We start from the raw sequence: 25,664 nt of genomic DNA on the forward strand, positions 1-25,664 counted from the left end.
AATGTCTGCTTATTTTTTAAAAATGTTTATTTAACTGATAAATTACTAAAAAGGCCCGTAAGAAATGACCTAATTGGGATATTTTATTTTGCCATATATTTCCTTCCAGCTGAGATATTTGAAATCTAAATGCATATTCGAAATCAGCAAGCAATGATGCACCCAGGTGCTAAGTTTCAGAAAGATATGTTAACAAATAAAAAAAAAGTTTTCAAGACCCTCATCCCCCCTTAAGAGGAGGGTAGCCTTCAACCAAAAATTATTGACGAAGTTTCAGTTCTGAAGTCTTCAGGAAACGTAATTTTGTGTGTCTGTCCTAAATATGCCAGTTAATCTCATGAAAAATGTGCTTGTGCACTTCTGTAATATGTTGTGCTGGTTTTTGTCGAGCGTTTTCAAGAAATATTGCTGTAAGGAACTTGCTGAAATGCTTGTCATTTATTTTTCTTGACAGCACGGAAAGCAGTTAAGGTGACATCATCATCCTGCCTTCAGCACTTGAATTTTAGGATTTTTGTGATAGATAAGCAGGATGATAATTGTACCCTTATTTCAATCCCTGATGTCAAGAAAAACAAACAGCCTGCATTTGAGCAAGTTTCCTGCTGCAAAATTTCTTGCAAAATTTGATAAGAACTTGCATAGCAGTTTAGTCAAGTGCACAGGAACTTTTACATGAAATTAAATGACGTATTTGGAGTCTGCACATCAAAATGCTTTGTGAAAATTTCATAATAGGGGACTTTATGAATGATAATTTTTCTTTGAAGGTCTTTGTAGTCGGAGCAGGCATGCTATCTGTGGCCTTGCTTCCGTGATAACACATCAGATGTGCTCTCAGTACTCTTTTAGGGCACTTTCTTGCTGTGCCTGGTGGATTTGCCAGAGCTCCATGCCAGTGACACATGCTCTGTCTTCATCATCATTGTTCCATTCATGGTAGGTTGAGTGCAGTATTCTCGTTAAGTTATGAAGTGCACATATTATGTCATTTCTAGTCCGCAAAGCACAAGCATTGTTTGCAAAAAACTGTTCCAAGTCTGTATGCTGAATATGCTACAAGCTTTTATAGCATTCAGTCGAAATTTCCTTACGGTGTGTATTTTTTGTGATCCCTAGTCTATGTATTATAACGTGTGCATACTATTATGTGTTCTAGTCTGCAATGCATAAGCAAGGTTTGCAAATATGTTTCACTTCTGTAGGCAGAACATGCTACAAGCTTTTCTAGCATTCAGTTAAAATTTCCTTGCAGTGCATATTTTTTTTGTGAACTCTAGTCTCTATTATAATGTGTGCATATAATGCGATTTGTTGTCTGCAAGGCTTAAGGAAGGTTTGCATAAACTTTGTTCCACTTCTGTATTTTGAACATGCTGCAAGCTCTTGCAGTTTGAATTTCCTTAGTGTATATTTCTGTGATCTCTAGCCTGTATAGCGTATAATGTGGGCGTATTATGTGATTTCTAGACTGCAAGGCACAAGCAAGGAAGCAAGGTTTGTGTATGCTGAACGTGGTACAAGCTTTTTCAAGTTGATATTTCCTTACTCTTTATTTTTCTGTGACTTCTGGTGTCTAGGCTATAACATGCACATATTATGCAATTTCTAGTAGGTGTAAGGTACAAACAAGATTTTCCAAATACTTTGTTCTGCTTCTGTACGGTTAACATTTCACAGATTTTTAGCATTCAGCCAAAGGCTACTGTTTGTCAGCTCGACCATGCAGTTGAGTTTAGTTAATTTTCTTTCTATATTGATAACATTTAACATAATTCTCTGAATGTGTAGAGCGTAAACTGTAAAACACTAAACTGCTATGAAAAGTTTTAGGAAATCTGTGGAATGTTCCACTTCTGCACATTGAACATACTGGTAACAAGTTTTGATGGGTTGCAGTTTGCGTGTTGTCTTCATTTTAACAGCAGCAGTGTTCAGTAGTTTTCTGTAACTCGTTTTGTGCCTGATAGTTTGTGTACGGTTTCTTTCTAAAAATGTTCTTTTTGGTGCATTAACTGAGGAGGTACTCATTTTTGTATCGCTGTATTCAGTGAAATAAATTTCTTGATGTTGGAGCTACTCTGTGCAGTTTATGTCGGTACATACAGCTGAATATTTATTGGACACCTCCCATGGGCTTCCAGTGCATCCCTTCAAGCATACTGTGTCTAAATGCTGACAAAACAAAGTAAGTTGGGCTAGCCGGTTTAAAGTCATGCAGGGTCTAATGCAGGTGACAAAGACTGAGATGGAAGCACGGCACATTCTCGTGTTTTTGTCTCAGTTTTGATTGTGGTGGAACTCATGTCACATGAAAAGTTTAATGTGACAATTTTGTTGCTATTATTATAGGCCCTAAACACTTCAGGTAGCAGAAAGCTTCGCTGCAAATGTCATGTTGCATGGGCGTGTTCATTTTTACACGGACCCGGGCTGTTTTAGTGCTTTGAAATGCCTGTTAAAGAGCAAAATGAACCATAGCCACGACAACCCTGCCGAGTCCCCTGTATATCCCCAAGGATATTTTGTGGACCTCCGTGGGATACAGAAAAGGTGGCCAAAGTGATGTGTAAGGGATGTCCCCAGATGATTTTGGGATCTGCTGGGGATATCCGCATCTCCTGTTGTGACATCGCACGGATGTCCACAGGACGTCAGTGTTGTCACTGGGAAGGGTCGAGATGCTGAAATACAGCGCGCGAGGTTGCCCGCACGTGCCAGCCCGAGCGGCCTGCATTTGACGAGCCCCGTGTTCCGCGATTAGCATTTGGCATTTCACAAGGGCAGCGCAACGAAATGCCATGTTTAGTGAGTTTCGGCTTCATCCAGTCAGAGCGCAAACAGAGAAGCGTGGCGCTTTGCCTAGCTTCGATGTGGTGGGCAATGTCTTCGTATGTTAAAGCGACGAACTTTCCTCCGGCGCGTGCACCGAGATACTCTTCAGTGTCGCTAGTTATGTGTGTCCACGAGGAAACGTTGAAAAACAATGTCGAAGAAAACGTCGAAAACCAACGGCAGGGGAAATTACCAACGCGTGTACTGCAAGAGACTGTAGTAGATAAAGCAAGCCGCACCAGCTCACTCTCGTCCGTGTATTTTTCTGCTATGCTAATAAAAAAGTGAAAAATTAAGTAGTAGTAGTCGATTACTTCTCTGTAATTGTTCAGTTACTTTTCAGGGGCTGTAATTCACTACTGAAATTGGTTACACTTCAGATGAAGTAATGGTAATTGTATTCAGTTACCCTTCTGTAACGTGCGCAAGATAGCCCACCGGAGAACGCTCCTCTTCATCTGGCGCACATAGGAGCTTTTCCAAACATTTGTCAGCTTCGCTACATGCCTTCACAGCGCACCCGTACGCGCATCCCCTTCTGTGTTATGTTCCCATTTGTGTCTCTTATCGCTGCGAAGAAATCTGTTCAACGAGCAATGCCGTCTTGGAAAAACAACCTTCTGATTTCGTTCCCCCTTCCAGCACTGCCCGTGTTAAAATGTTCTTTTTCGCTTCCGACCAGACGGCCTCGAAGTTCTGAGCGCCGGTAGTGGTCTCATCGTGTTGGTGTTTTTGAGCTTGTTTTCGTTTCGCAAGACTGCTTGCTTTCCAGTAAAATCTTGCAAATGCGCAATGACGCGTCTGCGTGCACCGGTGCGCCCAAGACCGTGAATGTGATGTTGGATGTGGGGTTCGGGAGCCGCTGCTTGAAGGAACCTCGGTCATGCCGACGCCCGTTGCACCAGGGCAGGAGTACCGTCAAGTGAAGGGGCTGGGTGATGATGGGCGAAAGAGACGACTGGGTCCATTCACATTTTGTACAACGACAAGAGAAAACGGGAGAGTCCCTAGGCCGCAATCGTTGCCGAGTTTTACAGGGCTCTCATACCCTAAAGTGCCTAGGTATAGAGCCGACTTCGCCGAGGAGCGAGGGGCCTGAAACGTTCACTTTTACCACAGACTCTCACTCCTGCAGTTATGGACAAGTCCCCGTCACGAGTTGAGCCTGAGGGAGAGGAGGATGCCGTCGAAGTAGCGTAGGCTGCGGTAGATCAGCACGTGTTGTTCCATGGCCAGATGGCAGTCGACACGTGTTCCGACACCGGTGCTTCTCGACACCCTAAGCGCGAGGCAGTCAAGCCGGAGTGGAACCATCGGAAACAGCACCTTTGTCTTCAGACATGGTCGCGGCGATTGGCGGCGGCGTTCGACACGTGAGGAGAGACCTGAAATTGGGCCTTGTTGTGTTCGAGTTTCAGCCCGTCGTTCTTTTGGGTCGAAGACGGCCGCACTCCGACATGGCAAAGCACGGTGGTTGAAGCCAGACGACAACCCGGTCCTCTCGGGTTGGTCTATTACGGCAGGCTGGCTGCTTCCAGAGGAGACTTGCCGACGCCGTTCTCAACAGCTCCTCCGCGGCCCAGAAAATCCGGAATGGCCAGAGTTGTCATTCGCTGGTCTTGAAGAGGTGACTTGAGGACCGTGGGTATGGCTTCGCTTTCAAATCCTAGGCTCCACAGCGAAAGCCCCAAACAACCAACAAAAGAAGCATAGGTGAGACGTTCTGCGCAACAAAGCACTGACGCACTTGCAAGCATTCGGAAATTACCCGAGACCCACTAGGCTTCTGTCTAGTGCCAAAAAAAAAAAAAAAGTCATGCTCCTGAATACTGATCCCTCAATTTTGCCCGCATTTAGGGTCAAAGCGAGCGCCCACGTCACATCTGAGGCCGCCAAAGACAGACCGACAAGTTGCAAGATAAACGGTGGCGTGGCAAAACCTATAAATTTCGAACAGAAACCCTATTTCTTATCAGTCAAAGCTCTGCCCTAGTACCTCTCTAATATCGAAAGTGTGCTTAAAATCTGCCCACGCTCAGATTAATCCACTCGCTCTTCTCAAAGAAGCTTGGTCGGTCGAGACAGATTCAACTGTTCGAGTTAACCTCACGAACATGCAACTGCGCATCAGAGTGCACGTTCATTCGTGTGCTGTCGAAATTCTCCCTTAAACACATTGTGTCAGTTCCTCACCACGTGACAAACACCTATACAAAAAACTGCTACAGCTGTTCTCCACATATTTCTACACCCTTACATTCGGTTACTCTCTGAATGACATGATGGTCTAACTATCCACGCGCCGATAAACACGAGTACGCAAATGGGCACCTGAAGCACTTTTAAATAAAACTGTTCCAACCACTTCCAAATACTCGCACTCCCCCCAGGGCCTCAACTACACTGCCGCCAATGTAGCAACCAGCCCTTGACGTCGCAACCAAATTCGACACGTCCATGCATGCAGTTTACCCGCGTCGAGAGGTCCTATGCCGATAATTGCTGGTCGACAACTAACTGGAAAAGGTAGTGTCTCGCGCAGTGTCCTATCGCTTCGAGTACAACTTTTAGCCTGCGATCGTGACAGGCTATTCGCCACGAAGAAGCGCCGCTCGTTAAAGCTATTTCACATAAGGCGACGCGCACGAAAAAGTACAGCCCAGTCGCATTGCGTTGCGACGCTAATCGCAGCCGCTATTTCACATGCTAACGATTTCAGTCGGTGCGGCGCGAGCGACTTTTCATAGACAACTGCTTTGGCGTATATAAAACCCAAACACCTTATTATGCGTCTCTTTTATAATCGTGAGTAATTGTATTGAGTTGTCGTGCATGTTCATGTTCGATAAAACATTTTTCGGGTTTTTTGCGCTCGTTAATAGATACGCAACTATATATGAGCAGTCAGCCTTCCTTGAAATCCTATTGGTTGGCGGCTGGGCCGTTCGCAACGATCGCGCCAACGGTGCGGCAGTGCGACCAACTCGTTGGAAGTCTGTCGCAAAGGGGCTGCGACGACACCGACGCGCCGTTCTGCCGCAAAACGACGGAAATCGCGCAGCGCTGCGACTACAATCGCATCATTTAGACGCGTCTTTGTCTTCTGCAGTGCTCGGGGAACCTGCATGTATACGTACACGATAGTTCTCACTCAAGCTACGCGCAAGCAAATTGGCAGTGCTGCGCGCCCTATACACTCTTGGACTCTTAGGTAGATTTGTCTTTTCTCTTGCCGCCTTTGTTTCAAAACGTCCACTCTCCTCGCGGACGGACGCATTTTCAGCGGCTTCGCACCTGCACCGCCTGGATATTTCGCTTTTCCTTTCCTGCCATTGCTGTCAGCTTTCAAACCAGCTGTGCTTGTCGCCTGGCCAGAAACTGACCGCGAGTTTCCGTCGCGCACCGCGGGGGGCCTTCTCTACTGGCTCTACATCCTTCCGTTCTTTGCTGGCACGAGCAGCTGTAAGTACAACTGAATCTAGAGCCTGGTGTTTTCTGCGTTTCCGTTTAGCCTTTGTCCTTTTCTTTTTTTCTACGCCTAGGCTGTTCCGCGTGCGTCGCCTGATCAGAACTATAGTTCCCTCCAGTTTTTGACTTGCACCTCGTGAACTTTCTTCGGATTCAAAACTGGTCTCGTTGCCTTCGCAGCGGGCTGTCAGCTTCCCACAGTTGGCAGATGGACCTTCAGCTGCCCTCGAGTTGTGCAGTTCGCTCCCCTGAAGGTAGTTCTCTTCAGCCTGCTTATCACCCTGACTGCTTTCTTCTGAAACACATTGCTCGTCTACAATTGGACTCTCGTCCTCTGCGTCAGCGTGACTTTCAATACTGCGTTTTCACACAGCCTTTATAAACCAGCTTCACTTAAGTAGCCACCCCTCTGGCTTTTTCACTGACGCTGCAGTGACGCCTCAAGTACTAGTACTAGTTCACTATACCTCAAATCTCAGCTGCTTCGATTCACACTGCCTGAAGGGCTTCCCTTTGTTTCCCTCCTGAAACCTCTGCCTTTGGGGAAACCTCCCTTTTCGCGGGCATGTCGGTTCGACGCCTGCACCAACTCCATTGAAAGCGCTAACTATCCCGCTAACGGTCTCCGTTGCCTCTCGTATACCTCCCTCAGAGGGGAATCCTCGCACTCGTGTCCCGAAGAGGCCTTCTCTGAATGCTCCCTCTCAGCATTGCGCCTAACTACCGCGATCACGGTCTCGAATTCTGCGGCTTTCCTTGGACCGCCGTGCAGGTTGGGCGCGTTCTTTGCCACTTCCCTCGTGGTGTCCCGTCTAAGGAGAAGTAGCCTCACTCACTTCTCCAAGATTTTTCCCTTCCTGCAATGGGCTGCCCTTCGTTGCATCTCAAGCCGGAGTTTAAGCCTCTTCAGTTCTGCGTATAACCTTTATCTCCCCTTTTCTGCTTCCCACTCCGATTCTCGTTTCTTCTGGCTTTGAAGTCGTTTCCACTCCTGTTCTTTACCCACATTCGCGTATTTTCCCAAGCAATTTCAAAATCATCCTCTTCCTCCATTTCAAACTTTTTGATTGCCTGAATAATATCCGAATATTTCGAATTTTCCTCCCAATCCCCTCCGATCTCATTGCACAAGAACCACAGTTCTGCCCTCGACAATCATGTCAGGTCCATGTTGGCAGATTTTACATCTTGGTCTTGCTCTCTCGTGGTGATTCTGAGCAACTACCCCTGTGATAGACATACCAACAACCGATCAAACAGCGGTTCAAATTATTAACCCAGAATTTGAAGCCTGGAGGATCCAAAGCAAAACCAAACTCTCACCCGCAGATGCAGCACCAAGTCACCCTGTTCATCACACCACTGTCAACCGTGTCAGATGTGGGGTTCGGGAGCCGCTGCTTCACGGAACCTCGGTCATGTCGACGCCCGTTCCTCCAAGACAGGAGTACCGTCGAGTGAAGGAGTTTGGTGATGGGCGAAAGAGACGACTGCGTTACATTTTGTACAACGACAACAGCAAACGGGAGGTCTCTCGGCTGAGCTCATTGCCGAGCTTTATAAGGCTCTCATTCCCTAAAGTCCCTAGGTAGAGGTCGGCCTCGCCGAGGAAGGATTAGCCTGAAACGCTCACTTTTGAGCACAATCTCCCACCCCTGCACTTATGGACATGCCTCCGTCAAGTGTTAAGCCTGAGGGAGAGGAGGATGCAGTTGAAGTAGCGTAGGCTGCGGTAGGTCAGCACGTGTTGTTCCATGGCCAGCTGGTGGTCGACACGTGTTCCGACACTGGTGCTTCACAACACCCAAAGCGCGAGGCAGGCACACCGGAGAGGAACCATCGGAAACAGCATCTTCGTCTGCGGACATTGTCTCTGTAAATGGGGATGATAACGCCCGCCTGCTCGCCTCAGCGGCGTTCGGCACGTGAGGAGACACCGGAAATTGCGCCTTGTTGTGTTCGAACTTCAGCCCGTTGTTCTTTTGGGTAGAAGACAGCCTCACTCCGACACGGCAAAGCATGGTAATAGGAGGCAGATGACAATCCGGTCCTCTAGGGGTGGTGCATTACGTCAAGCTGGCTGCTTCCAGGGGAGACTTGCCGAAGCCTCGACAGTAAGCGACAGATTTACACTGTACGCCCAGTTTTTATGCGGGCATTAGAAACCATCTTAGTTTTCAGTGTTTTCCTCTTTTTATAGGTGTATTGATCAATGTCATACACAGCAACGTTAGAACGGCGAATATGGTCTTCAAGGTCAGTTAGTTTGTCTATTTCATATTGTCCTATTTTCTTCCTATTTTTGTTCTTTCGCGGTCTATAAAGAGGAACCGCAAGTGAAGCTATCATTTGCACTTGATGCAACCTGTTGCAGCCACCTATGTGCTTATTTTGGCCCTTTCTTTTAAAGAGCAGTTGCGTGCTCCGGCAAAAATAGTGATGTTTCAAAATACCGAACAGAATCATTTTAAAATAGCAAAAACAAGAAACCAAAACCGAAACTGAGTTTCAACCAAAGTATGACATCACGACATACCAAACTATGACGTCACGGACACTGTCATGAAGCATATCGTGTGCGCGTTGATTGGATAAACTGGCGACTGTAAGTTACACCCTGGATCATTATTTCTCTGAAATGACCATAAACAAGCTCAAAATTTTCTCCTTCAGCGAACGCAGAGCGAATATCAACGGGTATACAGCTTGTGACATTACACAAGCAATATGACCCGTCGCCCCGATTGAGGTCACGAAATGGGAAAATTTAAAATTAATTTGCGCTGAAACATAACGCCACCCGGCTAAGAAATTTGGCACACAAGATGAAAAAGCTGTGGAGAACGCACCATGAAAGTTTGAATAAAATCCGCGGATAAAAAAAAAGACGTTGCCTTTAAGGAATGGCAGTACCCTTGAAATAAAAATGTTTGACGGAATAAAATTTTTTTTACTGTTCGGAATTGTTACGAATATCATGTTGATATGGTCAAAGGGTATAATGCTTCGATAAAATATTTTGTAATTTTTTTAGCGTAAAGTCTTCAATCGAAAAGCGCTAAACTTGCCCCTCATGCCAACAGTGACAACTCGTAAACGAACTAAAGCGCACCGTTATGCTTTGTAATTTATGCAGGTGTACTTATTAGCTTTGCAGTAAACTAGAATGATGGGTCTGTAATAAGATCGCAGACAATTATCACAAGAAAACTGAAAACATACTCTAAAATTGGCTATCCAAAAACATAGATATTCAGATAACAGGCCGCAACATGAAAACTTATCAGTGGGTTTCAATAATCCCAGTTCATTGCATCCCTTGATCTGTATTAAATGACCGGGCGTAGTTTCAAGGCAAAATTTCCACTGAGTGTAACTTTATTCACTTTGGCATAACATAAAAAGAACGATTTTTCTTTTTGAGAAAAATAATATTGAGGATTACACGTTCTATATAAGCAAGTTTATATATACACATAAAAGCGAAGTCCTAGGTGCTAAAATGTTCCACACCTTTAGGAACGTTCTCCATGAGCCTTTTCTTGATCTTTTTTTGCACATGTAGCAGCTCGCCTTTTTGTATTTATTTTTTTCTTTCTGTTTCATTGAGCACGGCGCAAGTAACAATCTTTTGAACGGCACTAATAGAATCGTAATTATTTTTGCAAACTTTAGAAGAACGTTTGCGGTTATGAAGAGAAATGAAAATGTAAAACATATTTAAAGAAAACGACATTTCAAGAGTGTCTTCATACCTTAAATCATATTTCTTTATACACATTGGAACTTGCTGGCGCAGCACCTTTTCATAATTGCGATATGGACAGGTTGGTATGGCTTCATTATAATTAACAGCGCGAAAGAGCAGCAAGGACGGAGGAGTGTAGGCAAATGGCGCTCACATTCAATTTAAATTTTAGTCAGGAAACATACACACATATATGAGAAAACGGCACATAAAAAGCAAAGCGTACAGGGGGACGCATACATTCAAAATGACATATGGACAAAAACGGGGCAACATGAGAAGTGCTAACGCATGTGGATAAGCACGATACTAAGGTTTCGAATTCTCTCTTGTGGATTGTGACAGACGGTTTGTCGGTTAAGGTCTTTCGCTTTTGTGATGTACACGAGTACGTATGCTGCATCAATTTCTGTGATAAGCAGGGCCATATGTCAAAATAAAATGTATACCGTCAAGAAACAACGGCACACACCCACAAGGACGGCAGTGCGCTCCAAGATATGATTGCGCGTCATGTTATCTTGTGCTGTCATGCTCTATTAACTGTACGCTGAAACACCTCCCGGTCTCTTCGATGTACAGAACACTGCAGGACAGCGGAAGGCTGTACACTGCTCCTTTCGAGAAAGGAATGAAATGCGATACATGCTTGGCTTTGCACGTGTTATTAAAATGCCGCTGACTCTTTGGTATTTGTGCTCTCTTGTTAGCTAGCCACTGCATAAATACTTCCAACATGTTGGAGCAGAAAAAACTACGTCCATGTCGTACCGTGCCCCTACTTTGGTCAATCCGTGCGAAGGACGGTGAACGTATCGCAAAACTAGAACATTATTTTGTCTTTTTCTTTGGTAATATAATTCGATATGCCGCCGGGCTGCATGGATCCATCTTAACACTTTTTCACACGGCATAATGATCACGTTATTTAGATAACTAGCCGCTTTAAGCCTGCAGTCACTTTCGCAGAAGCTCTAGCGGTCATGCATGCGTGCTTGCACGACCTGTCCAGCGCCGCCTGTGCGCAGGAAGACGCGATTCTTGTCTTGATGACTTTCGAATGCACTGAATGAACTCTTAAGAGACTATAAGTCACCCTTGAGCTGTACTGCCAACGTAGCTGATCAAGTATAGCCACTGAGGTCAACTCGACAAACAACTGCTCGCATTTTCTAGAAAGCTCAGGCGACGTCCCTATATATATATGCATGGTCTGTTCTGAAAGTAGTAGGACTCATTTTTTTAAGCAAAATGTATTCAAGAGAATATTACAAACGATTACAATTTTTCAAGGTAACACCCTTCCATACCTACACGCTGCTGCCAATGAGTTTTACATTTTTCGTGCGCCTCCAGGAACGCCTGGACCGGAATGCTATTTAGCTCCCTCGTCACGGCCTGTTGAACCACCTCTACCGATCTATGATGTTTCCCCTTGAGCGTCGATTTTATTCTCGGGAATAGAAAAAAGTCTGGCGGGGCCAAGTCGAGACTGTAGGGGGGCAGAGGAAGCGTTGCCGCCTTGTGGTGGGCAAAAAATCGGGGTCCTTATTCACATGATGAAGATCCTACCGGTTGGCATTTTCCTCCTCTGACAACACTCCCGGCACCAACTTCACGCACGCTTTCCTCATGGATAAGTTTTCTGTCACGATCTCAAAAACTTGGGTTTGAGAATGCTGAAGTCATCAGCAATCATTCTGATACTCTTTCTACGATCATTGTTAAGTAAATGTTTCACTCGCTACACATTTTCGTTGGTCTTGCTGGTCGAAGGGCGTCTGGAGCGGTCGTCTTCCTCCACTCTTTCCTTACCTTCTCGGAACAGCTTGTGCCACTCAAAAACCACCTGATCTACCCATGGAAGCGTCACCGTAGGCCTCCTTAATCATATTGTGAGTCTCTTTGCCCGTTTTACCAAGATTTACTCAAAATTTGATCGTGTATCGCTGATCCAGTAAACGCTCGATGATTCTGCGTGACGAGACGTTTCGACAGGGGTTCACAGTACAAGCGACCTCCTCTCTTCAACGGCCAAGAGCCGACTGCCGATTTTCCACAGCATTCCCAATATCCCCCTTCAACGATACTGCACGCGCAGACCACCTCTCGTCCGCCCGTTCGCCCAGGAAAAAACCAGTCCTACTACTTTCAGAACAGACCCTGTATATATATATATATATATATATATATATATATATATATATATATATATATATATATGAAAGAAGCCAACAGCCACAGAAACCAAGGGGCACAGGGGATTTTTTTTTATTGATTTATTTATTTTGTGGTGTTGATCAATTTAGAATATTACTGAATATGTTATCGCTTAAAGCTAATTGATTAGAAAAGCAGAAGAAAAAACAACCACTGCCGCCGGTGGGATCCGAACCCACGACCTCCGAATTACACGTCCGGTGCTCTACCTCTGAGCTACGGCGACGGCTGTCAAATCTTCTGCTTTCGGGGGTATTTATGTTTACAAGTAACCTAACCTTGAGAGTGTTCATCAGCGCCACCCACGTTCATAAGCGGCGGACGTAGAACGTCCTGAGTTACCGCAGGTGTGACGTAGAACGTCATCGAACGGAGAGGGTGGAAGCTGCGTGAGAACCCTCTTATGCTTCCTATGGCGTCAAGGCTGCCAGAACCGAGGCCCTCGCTAAGCAATTAAGCAAAGAAGGGAAGGGGGATGAGGGGCTCGTTATAAACATGAAAGAAGCCAACAGCCACAGAAACCAAGGGGCACAGGGGATTTTTTTTAATTGATTTATTTATTTTGTGGTGTTGATCAATTTAGAATATTACTGAATATGTTATCGCTTAAAGCTAATTGATTAGAAAAGCAGAAGAAAAAACAACCACTGCCACCGGTGGGATCCGAACCCACGACCTCCGAATTACGCGTCCGGTGCTCTACCTCTGAGCTACGGCGACGGCTGTCAAATCTTCTGCTTTCGGGGGTATTTATGTTTACAAGTAACCTAACCTTGAGAGTGTTCATCAGCGTCACCCACGTTCATAAGCGGCGGACGTAGAACTTCCTGAGTTACCGCAGGTGTGACGTAGAACGTCATCGAACGGAGAGGGTGGAAGCTGCGTGAGAACCCTCTTATGCTTCCTATGGCGTCAAGGCTGCCAGAACCGAGGCCCTCGCTAAGCAATTAAGCAAAGAAGGGAAGGGGCATGAGGGGCTCGTTATAAACATGAAAGAAGCCAACAGCCACAGAAACCAAGGGGCACAGGGGATTTTTTTTTAATTGATTTATTTATTTTGTGGTGTTGATCAATTTAGAATATTACTGAATATGTTATCGCTTAAAGCTAATTGATTAGAAAAGCAGAAGAAAAAACAACCACTGCCGCCGGTGGGATCCGAACCCACGATCTCCGAATTACGCGTCCGGTGCTCTACCTCTGAGCTACGGCGACGGCTGTCAAATCTTCTGCTTTCGGGGGTATTTATGTTTACAAGTAACCTAACCTTGAGAGTGTTCATCAGCGCCACCCACGTTCATAAGCGGCGGACGTAGAACGTCCTGAGTTACCGCAGGTGTGACGTAGAACGTCATCGAACGGAGAGGGTGGAAGCTGCGTGAGAACCCTCTTATGCTTCCTATGGCGTCAAGGCTGCCAGAACCGAGGCCCTCGCTAAGCAATTAAGCAAAGAAGGGAAGGGGGATGAGGGGCTCGTTATAAACATGAAAGAAGCCAACAGCCACAGAAACCAAGGGGCACAGGGGATTTTTTTTAATTGATTTATTTATTTTGTGGTGTTGATCAATTTAGAATATATATGAGCGCCATCCAATGGCGCTCATATATATATATATATATATATATATATATATATATATATATATATATATGAGCGCCATTAGCCTACACTCCTCCGTCCTTGCTGCTCTTTCGCGCTGTTAATTATAATGAAGCCATACCAACTTGCCCATCTCGCAATTATGAAAAGGTGCTGCGTCAGCAAGTTCCAATGTGTATAAAGAAATATTATTTAAGTTATGAAGACACTCTTGAAATGTCGTTTTTTTTAAAAATAGGTGTTACATTTTCATTTGTGATATATATATATATATATGATAACGCCGTAGGATAGCACGTCTTAACCTTTTTCATAAATTTTTCCATTCTTTGCCTTTTGATAACCCTTACATAAAAAGAGCCCACCGCATCGCCCGGTCCAGCCACAGTAACGCAGTGTATCCCCTACAAGCCCATACTGTGACATTTCAGCAGTCATTTTTTCAGCGTACTGCACGAGACTGGAATGACCTGCCCACCCTAGTTGCCATTATCATCAACCCACTAGAATTCAAGCGGAGCATCGCCAACCTTTCATCTTAACATTTTTTTACCATTGTTTGCCAGATACCGTCCACTCCCTCATGTAATGTCTCAACCGAGACCTTTGAGGAAATAAATAAATAAATAAATAAATAAATAAATAAATAAATAAATAAATAAATAAATAAATAAATAAATAAATAAATCGTAGGCCTAACGAAGTATTAAATTCTCCATGCCATCCAAGCGAGTATTAAAGGGACACTGAGGAGAAATTGAAGTTGGCTTGTATCGATAGAATACCAGCTCCTAAACACAAAAACACCACTCGTCGTGCTTAAAACAAAGCCCTTGCAAGGTAAAAAAGAGCAACAACTAAAATACAGGTATCGTCACCACAGGCCAATCTCGCAATTTCTTACAAACATGTATGAATATTACGAGCTTGATCGATATTGAAATGTATATTTTTCGTTTGGAAACAGTTAGTGCACTTTTATTACGCGAGGAAGACAAAAAAGTAGAATTCAAAGACTCACCATAAGCCACATGCGCTGCCTAATTCTTCTCTGTTCTTGCTGGTGTCACTATCTTGAATGCCCATGTTGCCCTTTATGCGTTTTTTATATGTGGCATTCCTATATATACGTGTAAATTTCTTTAATTAAAATTCAATTTAAAGTCAGCGCTGCCTGCATGTTCTCTGTCCTCCTCGTTCTGTTGCGCTGTTAATTACAGTATATCACCCTTCTACTAAGTAGCGAGAGCCCTCGCTTTCAATGTTCTCCCTCTCCTCACCACTTTATGTGGTTCTCGAGTAAAAAAGTTTCCCTCTCTCTCTCTCTCTCTCTCTCTCTCTCTCTCTCGGGAAGTGAAGCGACTCTTTATTTTCTTTCCTAGCGACGAAAGGCTACTGCATCGCGTTAGATCACGTGCCTGTAGTGCATGCACTTCCCCGAAGAAGTTTATTCAATTTTTTAACGCGAATGAGCGCGGCGGCGTGTTGCCACTTATGTTCGAAGTTGGCAACCGCTCGAATTCTTACATAGAGACGCCGTGCTGCCTGTACACCGCACTTCGGACTGCCAGCTCATTTCGATATTGAGCAGACAGCACAGGAGATCTGAAGTTCAGGCCAAACAATACCCTGTGCGTCTCCAGATGTCTTATTCTTTTTCACTTCTGGAACGAACTCTGGCGCGCAGATCCGATTTCGCGGTCCTCCCTTTGCTATGCTGTTCTGCCGTTGTTTTACATTTCCCACTCCGTACAAAAGGGCACGTGTCTCGCACGACAGTCCGAGTCGGGATTTTGGGCTGAGAGAACTGAGCGAATGGCCGCTGCATGAACCCTGGTTGTGGGCAGATTTCGAAGGTGAGCAGTTGAGACTTGCACCCGGGCCAGTTGCTATGCATGCATCGCTCTGCAAACGATGCGCAGTCTGGTGGTAAGCGACCTCTTAGCGTTGTATTCATAGGCTCGTGGTAAGGACCTCGTCAAAGTTGACTGGACCTTGGAAAAGACGGTGAGGCAAATGTAGAACCAGCAGGCGGGGATTGTTATTCGGGTTAAGCATCATAATGGCTGAATTAACCGCCATAACGATTAGTAGACATTTTTAGCATACCGGGGACCTACTAGCGGAGTCGTATACCAATTTACCGGACGCCTCCTGCGCACGCGCAGTGTCAATGCGCGTTCGCGGGAGGCGTCCGGTAAACCGGTATACGACTCCGCTAGTAGGTCCGGTATGCTAAAGACGTGTATTATTAGTGAGTGTGATAACGTATACAGAAGATAAACACGTGCTTGACATGTGGACGTCTCAATTAAGCTGATATTTAAAGTACTATAGGGCAAGATCCTACTGTCAAAAAAGAAGAAAAGGGAAGAAAGACAGCACAGACTGATTCTGTAACAGGGGAGCAACACGACTGATTAAAGGGAAAGAAGTGTGCATGGACTTTAACGTTTTTATCCAACCGGCGAGGTTCGCAGTGAAGCACTAACGATTATGTTCACAGGTTGAAGCTCAGCTGGGGAGCTATCCGGACTCAGTTACTTCTTCGTGCATTGGGCAAGTCAGAAGCGCGTGGCTGTTGTAAAACGCTGCGCAGACGTGGGCTTTGTACAGTGTTGTACAGTAAAATGTTTGTACAGTGAACCAACTGTCAAAATGGGGACGTTCGTGCAAACGTGTGAGATGTTTGGTAGCGGCTAGATGAAAACGTTTCCTCCCCAAGCATTCATTCTCTCTTGATTACCTGGAACCTCGTGCTCTACATCAGCAGTTCGGAGGTCTGTGCGGTTAGTCTGGCCACAGCAGTGTAATGGTGAACATATCTGCTTCGGAGAAGCCCTTGACCTCTGAAAAGTTTGCCTGCGCCGTGCGGATAATACTTGGGTCTGCGCTCACCGCGACGTTTGAATTGGCAGCCGCAGATAGCGAAGGTATCACTCTGGCTCGGGGAAAAAGGCGGCAAACGCGCTCTCCGCCATCGCTCGACCTTGCGTGACGACGCGGATGCGAGAAAGTCTTTGTATCACGAGCCACTCTGTTGCGAGACTCGCATGCACACTCCGCCCGTGCGGCGCTGATAAGGCACGCGGCCAAAGGCGGCTTCTGCCAGTGGCGCCTGGACGTGCGCAGGGCGAGCATGTGGCTGCGAGCGAGCGCCCGCGGCCTGTCCTACGGTGGCCGGGCGGGCCTGGAGCCGCAGCAGCGGGCCGCTCGCCGGCCAGCGGCCTACCGCAGCGAGCTGGCGGCCGCGCGTCGCGTCGTCGTCAAGCTGGGCACGGCGGTGCTGACGCGCGAGGACGAGTGCGGCCTGGCGCTTGGCAGGCTCGCCTCCATCGTGGAGCAGGTGTCGCAGCTGCACAACGAGGGCCGCGAGATGCTCGTGGTCACCAGCGGCGCTGTGGCCTTCGGCAAGCTGCGGCTCAACCGCGAGATGCGCATGTCCATGTCAATGCGCGAGACGCTGGCGCTGCGCGAGAGGAGCGCGCGGCCGGCCGCCGAGGAGGCGCACAATCCCAACAAGCGGGCCGCGGCCGCCGTCGGCCAGAGCGGTCTGATGGCCCTCTACGACGCCATGTTCAACCAGTACGGCGTCAACATCGCCCAGGTGCTGGTCACCCGGCCGGACTTCTACAACCCGGAGAGCAGGCACTGGCTGCGCCAGACGCTGCTCGAGCTCATCCGACTCAACATCATACCCATCATCAACACAAACGACGCCGTCTCCTCGCCGCAGGTGGAAGACCAGGTGAGTGGCAGAAGGAAGTTCTGTGGGAAATGAGAGGCATTTCGAGGGACTTTACGTTCAGAATCCATATGCAAGTTTGCCGTGCTTCTGAACAGACTGAAGTAAGGTCTGAGGACCTGGCTGCTTGACGTACGCAGGCGCACAGCGCCGAAGTGGGCCTCACCGACAACGACAGCCTTGCAGCCCACCTGGCCGTCCAGGCGGACGCCGACCTGTTGCTCATGATGTCCGACGTGGAAGGCATATACACGCACCCTCCCAACCAGGACGGTGCCAAGCTTCTACACACCTACAACCCCTCATACAAGGGCAGCATTAAATTCGGATCCAAGTCCAAGGGGGGCCTCGGAGGCATGGAATCGAAGGTGAGCGAGACGCTGATGTCTACGTTTCTGCGGGATTATCATTCATGTTCGTACATTTTGCCCGAAGGGCCTTATAGTTTAGAAGCTGGGGAATATATAAATGCATAAGCTGTGAACGTACAAAAAGAAAATATGCCGACAAATCTCGGTGAAAAAACAAAAACAACAAAGATATGGCAATCTGTTTTGTACAAACCAGAGCGAATTTTGTAAATACATTTAAAACGCGAGGCGAAAATTCTCTGAATGAGAAAAAAAAAAAACGCTCCTTCAATTGAAAACGGTTTTTCAGGCTTCAGAAAAAAGCTGGTGCCATAGCGCACGGGAAAACTAATTCACGAAAGTGTTAGTCCGCGCTGAAATTCATTTCACTTTAATCGTGTGTTCAAGCCGATTAAACGATATATGGATAGCAGCAGATAAGTGTCATGGTTCAGCGCGGTTCGATTAAAGAACAGTCAGGCTCAAATGAAACGCGAACACGCATATGCCGTACTTTTCTATTTTAGAGAGAGACATTCCTTTCCAACCGGTTTATGAATCCGTATACTTTTGTAGATCCTATAACCTGAAACACGAATCACGCCAGTTGTGCACTACAGCTAAAAGCATGCAGGTAAAATATTTTATTCCATTTATATGCGCTTCGGAAGAAAACGCCTATTTATATTTTCATGTCTGCGAAATCATTCACTAAACGTATGCCGAAAGCCTGCTTTTTTTCTGAACCAATTTCATCAAGGTATCACTGACATAATCATGTCTTTTGTTGCTTATGAAAAAAGCTTCGGCAAGCTCATGTACCATCTGCTCACCACTCACCTCAAAATTTTTATTCTTACTAGTAAAAGCCGGCACGGGTTATCACGCGTAGCCAAAGGGCATGCGCCGCAGTGAAAGGGTAAATTACAGCCTTTTCCCTTCTTTATCGAAAACTGGTGCTTCCTTAGTCGTTCATGTATGAACTATACGTCTCCCGTTTTCCCAATGTATAAATAAGTGATGTTTGACTGTCGAGGGTTGTTGGCAACTGCAAGCGCAATAGCCTAGAATTGTTTTTTTTTTTTACCACGAAACCCCACAAACATGATAAGCTCTTTAAGTGCATAGTGAGTGAAAGGAACACCTAGCAACGGGAATTTAGCATCTTTCTCCGGAAGTGTTGAAAAGCATTGGTGATAAAAGACCCATTCGTAATAATGAACTCAGGCGATAGGGTCTCTTTCCTGCAGTGCTCCTCAGCTTTGGGTTGCGCCGTCTCGATTCACAAAGCAAACTTTTCTATTCCTCATGTTGCCCTGTTTTGTGCCGTTAGGTCTTGCATTAAAGATAATCATTTCGTTCATTTTTAAAACACCGGCGGTTTGGCCCTGGACAATTTTATGACGTTGCTTGAATTCTACTATCTCTAGTCAACTTTTGTAACATCTGACAAATATAGATCCTTGTTCAATGCGAGGGTATTTGCCTTGGTTCATGTGTGGCACCTGTACTTACTGATATTTTCTCGGCACACATTGATCGGGATCTGATGTGCTATTTGGACGACGAGATGGTTCTTAAGGTATTTAGATGCATAGACCAATATAACCCTTGCCGGCCTTTGCTGGTAAGAACAAACATTTGAGGCGAAGTCATGACCAGATGGCACGTGAGCTTGCTGAGGCTTTTGTTGCGAAAGCAACACTACGCGAGTTGCCGAGCCATTTCGCGGAGCAGACGCAAGGCCATACTGCGCATGCGCGAGGACGGCGCACAGGCGGCGCGCCGCCGCCGTCGCTACGCGGGTGACGCCGCCGCGCTCGCCAGTTGCGCATGCGCAGTAGCGGCGCATAGCTGGCGTGCCGGGGCCGCCGCCGCTGCCGCGCGCTCTCCATCGCCTCTCTTTCTCCTCGTTGCTTTCGCAATCCTCCAGGTTTAACCAGAACTAAACCACTGCCATTTTTTTAATAAGGAACAAAAGAGATGATCGTGTCAGTGATACCTTGATGAAATCGTATCAGAAAGAAAGCAGCCTTCAGCACGCGCTTAGTGATTGAGTTGGCAGACATGAAAATATAAATGCGTTTTCTTCTGAATAAAATCTGTCACGAGTCTGCGCGTCTCATTGTTCTTTTCACGTCCATGTTTGGGTTGAGTAGTACCTTGCTTAACGATGTATGACCGATATACCCAACAACGTGCAATCTTCAATCGCGTTTCATTACCGCCTGACTGTACGTTTTCCTCTTAGGAGCATTATGGAAGCCGGTCAAAAGGACGTTACGATAAAAAAAAAAAGCTGACAGGACACGCTGGCACTAACAGCTGAATAAAGATTCACTTACGCAAATCCTCAGTTGTTAGTGCCATCGTGTCCTACTTCTTTCTACTACTAACAATGCCTCCTGTACGCATCGAACGTTGATGCCTGCTTCCAGATCAAGGCGGCGTCCTGGGCTCTTGAGCGTGGTGTGTCCGTTGTCATCGGCAGCGGCTTCGAAGAGATGTCCATTACGCGCATCGTGCAAGGCAAGCGCGTGGGCACCTTCTTCACAGAGCACCGATCCAAGATGATCTCCCTAGAGTCAATGGCCGCCAATGCGCGGAAGGCGAGCCGCACACTCGAGTCCCTGGCCGCGACGCAGCGCTCGGCCGCCGTGCTGGCCATGGCTGATGTGCTAGAGGCGCGAACGGCGGACATCATGGAAGCCAACGAACGGGACTTGACCGTGGCACGCGAGCAAGGGCTCAGTGCGCCCATGCTGGCGCGCCTGGCGCTGACGCCAGCCAAGCTGTCGGCACTCGCTGATGGTCTGCGCACCATCGCGAACACGTCGCCCAACGTGCTGGGGCGCGTTTTGCGAAAGACCCGCGTGGCCGAAGGCATGGAACTGAGTCAGGTGACGGTGCCCATTGGAGTGCTGCTCGTCATCTTCGAGGCTCGCCCCGACTGCCTGCCGCAGGTGGCGGCGCTAGCTGTGGCAACAGCCAATGGACTTCTACTCAAGGGCGGTCACGAGGCGGCTCACACGAACCGCTGTCTCTGGCAGCTGCTGCAGGAGTGTCTCAAGCCGTACGGCGTTGCCGACGCCCTGGCTCTGGTTAGCACGCGTGAAGACGTTGATGAACTGCTTCATCTCGAGGGTTACATTGATCTGGTCATACCAAGGGGTTCGAACCAATTGGTGCGCGACATCCAGCGCAAGAGCCGCGGTATTCCCGTGTTGGGCCACAGCGATGGCATCTGCCATGTCTACGTGGACCGTGAAGCGGACAAGCAGAAGGCCATACGCATCGTCGTGGACTCGAAGTGCGATTACCCGGCAGCCTGCAACGCCATGGAGACCTTGCTTGTGCACCGTGACCACGTGGAAGGCGGCTTGCTCTCCGAGCTGTGCTCTTCGCTCAAGGCGCAGGGCGTCAGCCTGTACTCGGGGCCCCGGATGGCGCAGCTACTCACGTTTGGACCGCCGGCGGCGCCCTCCATGCGCATCGAGTACAGCGGGCCCCAGTGCGCCGTCGAAGTGGTTGATTCTGTCGATCAGGCGCTCGAGCACATCAACACGCACGGCAGTTCGCACACGGACGCCATCGTGACAGAGAACAGTAAGTGATGTGAAGCCACCGACTGGAAGACCTCGCAACGCTTGCTTGTTTTTCAGAGGACACTGCGGAGCGGTTTCTCCGGGGAGCGGACAGCGCCTGCGTGTTCCACAACTGCAGCACGCGATTCGCCGATGGTTACCGCTTCGGGCTCGGTACGTGTCTGGCGTGCTTGCCTTCTTCGATCAACTGTACCAGTTTTTCTGCTTGCCTCGAAAATAGTTTGCTCCTATTTTCCAACATCAGTTTGGCCGAGCTGCAGGGGGTTGGCCGAGCTGCAAGAAAGCATTTTCAAACGCATGACACGTGTCATGCGTTTTTCCATGTTCAGCGGTAGTGAGGTAGTGATATCTCCACGCGGACAGAGCACGCCGATATTGTCATTGTGAGCTAAGCAGGAAAACGAACGCAAGACGTTCATTCGAGCACCGAGCGAGAAGCCCGTATCTAAAAACACGAATACAGCGCGAAGAAGAGTCCCTGTAAAGTCAGAGCGTGTTACACGTGTTGTGTTACGTGTTGTGTTGCACTTCGCTTTGTCTCGCCGGTGCGGGCTTATTATTGTCTAAAGCCATATTCTCGAGGTTCTAACCCCCCCTCCTCCACATACACGTACAATTTTCGTTCACTATCATCCAATAGAATAACTGAGATATTTGCCGGTCGCGAATAATACTAATGCATAAAAATTTTGTTACGCATCACATAAGAACATCCTTAGAGATTTAGAGGTGCACTAAAGAGGATTCTGAGCTCGCGTTTTTACGGCGGGAACTCGATCTACACGCTCCGAGCATTCTTAGAAACGTCGAATTTTTGTCCTGTTAGCTGGATTTGCCTGTTAAATCTAATTAAACGTCCCGGCTCCCACTTTCTTTTTTTGAACTCACCACCGTAAGTAGGCGGAGTCAACCGACGCGTGCAGTGCCTTTCAACCGGTTGCTTTAGCTTTTATTTTTTTTTAGGATCTCGGGAATAATTGCAGACAACATGGCTGCAAATTAGGCCCACGGAAATAAAAATACGCGTGGACTCTTTGCTTTACGGATCACTCCGCCAATGGCACAGCGGCAAGCCGCCACGCGACTGCCTGAAAGGCACTCCATGCATTGGTTGACTCCTCCTACTTTCGAAGGTGAGTTCAAAAAACAAACAAACAGAGAACCGAGTCGGTTAATTCGATTTATTATAGAAATCGGCCGCACATGATAATAATTCGAAGTTTCTAAGAATGCTTTGAGCGTGTAGATCGAGTTCCCTCGGTAAAATGACGAGCCCAGAATCCTCTTTAGTGCACTTTTAGTAAGAAAGGAAGTGATCACAAGTGATTCTTTCTGAAAGTTCTTGAACACGCGTGCATTCGATCCGTATGTTTTTCAAGCTCGAATGTTATTCTGCAATTGATCAGTTAACAAAGCGCGCAACATTCCACTGCGGTGGCTCAGTGGCTGCCCAAGGTGACTTGATCGGATCCCGGCCGTGGGGGCTGCATTTCGATGAGTATAAAACACAAGAACACCCGTGGGCTGTGCGATGTCAAGGCGCGTTAGATTCCCAGTTGGTCGAAATTAATCTGCAGACCAACGCAACGGAATCTCAGCCATAACCCGGATGCAGCTTTAGTTCGTTCTGCCCTACTTAGTGGATTCTGAGAAGACGGGGACCCCTCTTCTAGGGCAAAGTTTCTGCCTGGACCCAAGTATGAAAGCTGTGGAAAAATCAGCGCCGTGTCATGTATAGCGCTGTCTGTAAAAATGGAAGTTTCATATATCATACCATGCTAAGCTTCGCAACTCAGTGTCGGTATAGAAGACGGAATGTAGTTAGCAGGGCATATTGCCAGAGAAAGGGTTTGAAGAAATTACCTAGCGATGTGTGTGTGTGTTTTTTTTTTTTCAAATAATCGTCGCTATATGTCTGGTACGTCCTGCACAAATCACTGGAATGTCAGACAAGTGTCCACAAATCAAGGACTTCGGCGCTTGTGTGCTGTGCGATGTGCTGTGCGATGTCAGTGCACGTTAAAGATCCCCACGTGGTCGAAATTATTCCGGAGACCACCACTACGGCACCTCTTTCTCTATTTCTTCTTTCACTCCCACCTTCCTCCCTTCCCTTGCGGCGCGGTTCACGTGTCCGCCGAGATATGTGAGGCAGATACTGCGCCATTTCCTTTCCTCAAAAACCAATTTACCGCAGAAGCTGGATAAGGAGCATTCTGATTAATACCTTAGAGGCTGATCCTCAGCTGCGCGGGCGGCACTTGGAAAGTGAAGTGTCGCATGTAACGAGTAGCTGAAGGATGAATGGCAAGATTAAGCGGTGGTGGGCACCACAGCTCCGTCACTTCTTCCTGTGCTGTTTGCTACGTCATGCTGGTATGTGGGGCTGGTATGTGGGGCTGGTATGTGGGACTGTCGTGGCTGGTATGTAGTGTACGCAGTGTCCCGAAACTGTACACGGGCTATAAGGAACGCCGGCCACCTCGGGTTCTTTAATGTGCACTGACATCGCGCAACACGCGGGTGTTTTTGCATTTCGCCTTCGATCCCAAGGCCCTGAGCTCAGCAGCCGTACGCCAAAGCCACTGAGCCATCGCAGCGGGCCCAGAAGGCTTCCTCGATCCGTTTGAAATGAGACTGCGCCCGCTAGACGTTTATATATCTCGCTTTTAGTGCCGTTGTAGGCGCTTGATGTGTGACCTTGTCCCCGTCGTAGGGGCCGAGGTGGGCATCAGCACCGGACGCATCCACGCCCGTGGGCCCGTTGGCATGGAGGGACTGCTGACCACCAAGTGGCTGCTCAGGGGAAGCGGAAACGTGGTCCAGGACTTTGGAGACTCGGGCACCATGACTTACCTGCACGAAAACCTTCCCGCTTCATGACTCCCTAGGCCTTCGTCCACTGCTTCGTGTACATAGTCCTCGTTCATATACGCTTCGAAATAAAGGGGAACGCGCACGTGAGCTGCTTGTGGCGCACATTCAAGCGTGCGGCGGCAACGGTGCATGAGCGGCACGTGCTCTCACCGATAAAGTACAAGGGTTTGCATGGATTCGTTTCAAGTGCCAACGTATCTCTCAACCTCTCACTCTACTATTTCGGCACTTCCAGCCCGGCGTAAGCTCCTTTTAACTCGAAGTGCACGCAATGCTTCCATGGGTAGATTCTTGCGTTATATCTGTAGTGAAGTGCCTTCGTTTTTGCTTATATATTTCGTTCGCTGCTCCCATTGTGAGGCAACAGATATCGGGCTTCCTTATCACCGATTTCCGCAGCATTTTTTGAGAGCTCCGTTGCATAAGACGCGCGCCTAGTTAGCGCAAAGCGCTGATATTACGCAACTCTCCACCCTGAAAATAATAAAAAAATATAAAAGCGAAAAAAAATAGAAAGAATAAGCGATCCGTTGACAAGCGCGCGTTATTCAGCAAGTTCATTTTGCTGCTCGTTGTTAGGGTCCGAAGTATGTCTTGCATCGGCACTTTTTCGTGACCTGTCAAGAGATGTCAGAAGGGCTGGTGCATAATGGTAGGGTGGTTTACTGCGACTGCTGTAACGGGGATTTTATTTTTCGCCCCTTACATAGCGGGCATGACGAGCGGAACAGAGCAAAATACATTGAAAATAAATACCAAGAGCAGTTGACTGAATTATATTTATGCGGGTGTGCGCCCGGAACTTGCACAGGCGGAGGTGTTCGGCTCTTGCGGCAGCGGATTAAGTGACGAAGAAATTGTTTGATGAAGAAATCGGCGTTTTCCGTCAACCGGTCAATCGATTTGTACCAGGCAGCAACAAAGGCTAAAAAGCGGAAACAATGATGATAGCCAGTGCGTGTCATTAAAAATTTGCAAAGAGTAGTAGATTTCAAAAACGGAGAAATTTCTGTGAACGTCGAGCTGAGCTAGATTTCAGGACCGAGTAGGATTTTTCATAGATGCGCTTGAGGGCACTTGGCGTTCGCCCATCGGGGCAGCGCACAGAAGAGGCTGCAATCTTTTCACGGCATCAACGCTTCACGGCGGAGAGACAGAATATAGCTGCCGTGCATGGTCCGTCGTTCCCCGGTAGCAAGCAACGGGCGTGTTCACG

At 47.4% G+C, this 25,664-nt stretch overlaps 1 protein-coding gene, 1 long non-coding RNA gene and 1 other non-coding gene across 4 annotated transcripts in view; 2 read left to right on the top strand and 1 right to left on the bottom strand.

Moving 5' to 3' along the window:
- Positions 1-24,535, top strand: part of P5CS (Delta[1]-pyrroline-5-carboxylate synthase) — a 47,318-nt gene extending 22,783 nt beyond the window's left edge. For both annotated transcript variants that reach the window (XM_089578896.1, XM_089578897.1), the window contains exons 2-6: positions 17,004-17,619; positions 17,757-17,984; positions 20,405-21,572; positions 21,629-21,724; positions 24,288-24,535. In XM_089578896.1, coding sequence (XP_089435022.1) covers positions 17,004-17,619; positions 17,757-17,984; positions 20,405-21,572; positions 21,629-21,724; positions 24,288-24,454 — 2,275 coding nt within the window. In that variant the 3' untranslated portion in view covers positions 24,455-24,535. The remainder of the gene's footprint in view (positions 1-17,003; positions 17,620-17,756; positions 17,985-20,404; positions 21,573-21,628; positions 21,725-24,287) is intronic.
- Positions 97-2,080, top strand: LOC149349897 (uncharacterized). Its single transcript, XR_016290175.1, has 2 exons — positions 97-939; positions 1,471-2,080. It is a non-coding gene; the product is annotated as an uncharacterized LOC149349897 (long non-coding RNA).
- Positions 12,426-12,497, bottom strand: TRNAT-UGU (transfer RNA threonine (anticodon UGU)). Its single transcript has one exon. It is a non-coding gene; the product is annotated as a tRNA-Thr (tRNA).
- Positions 24,536-25,664: the final 1,129 nt, after the last annotated feature.

This window comes from Amblyomma mixtum, chromosome 3 (genome assembly GCF_055824585.1).
Source record: "Amblyomma mixtum isolate Tamu chromosome 3, ASM5582458v1, whole genome shotgun sequence".
Lineage (NCBI taxonomy): Eukaryota > Metazoa > Arthropoda > Arachnida > Ixodida > Ixodidae > Amblyomma > Amblyomma mixtum.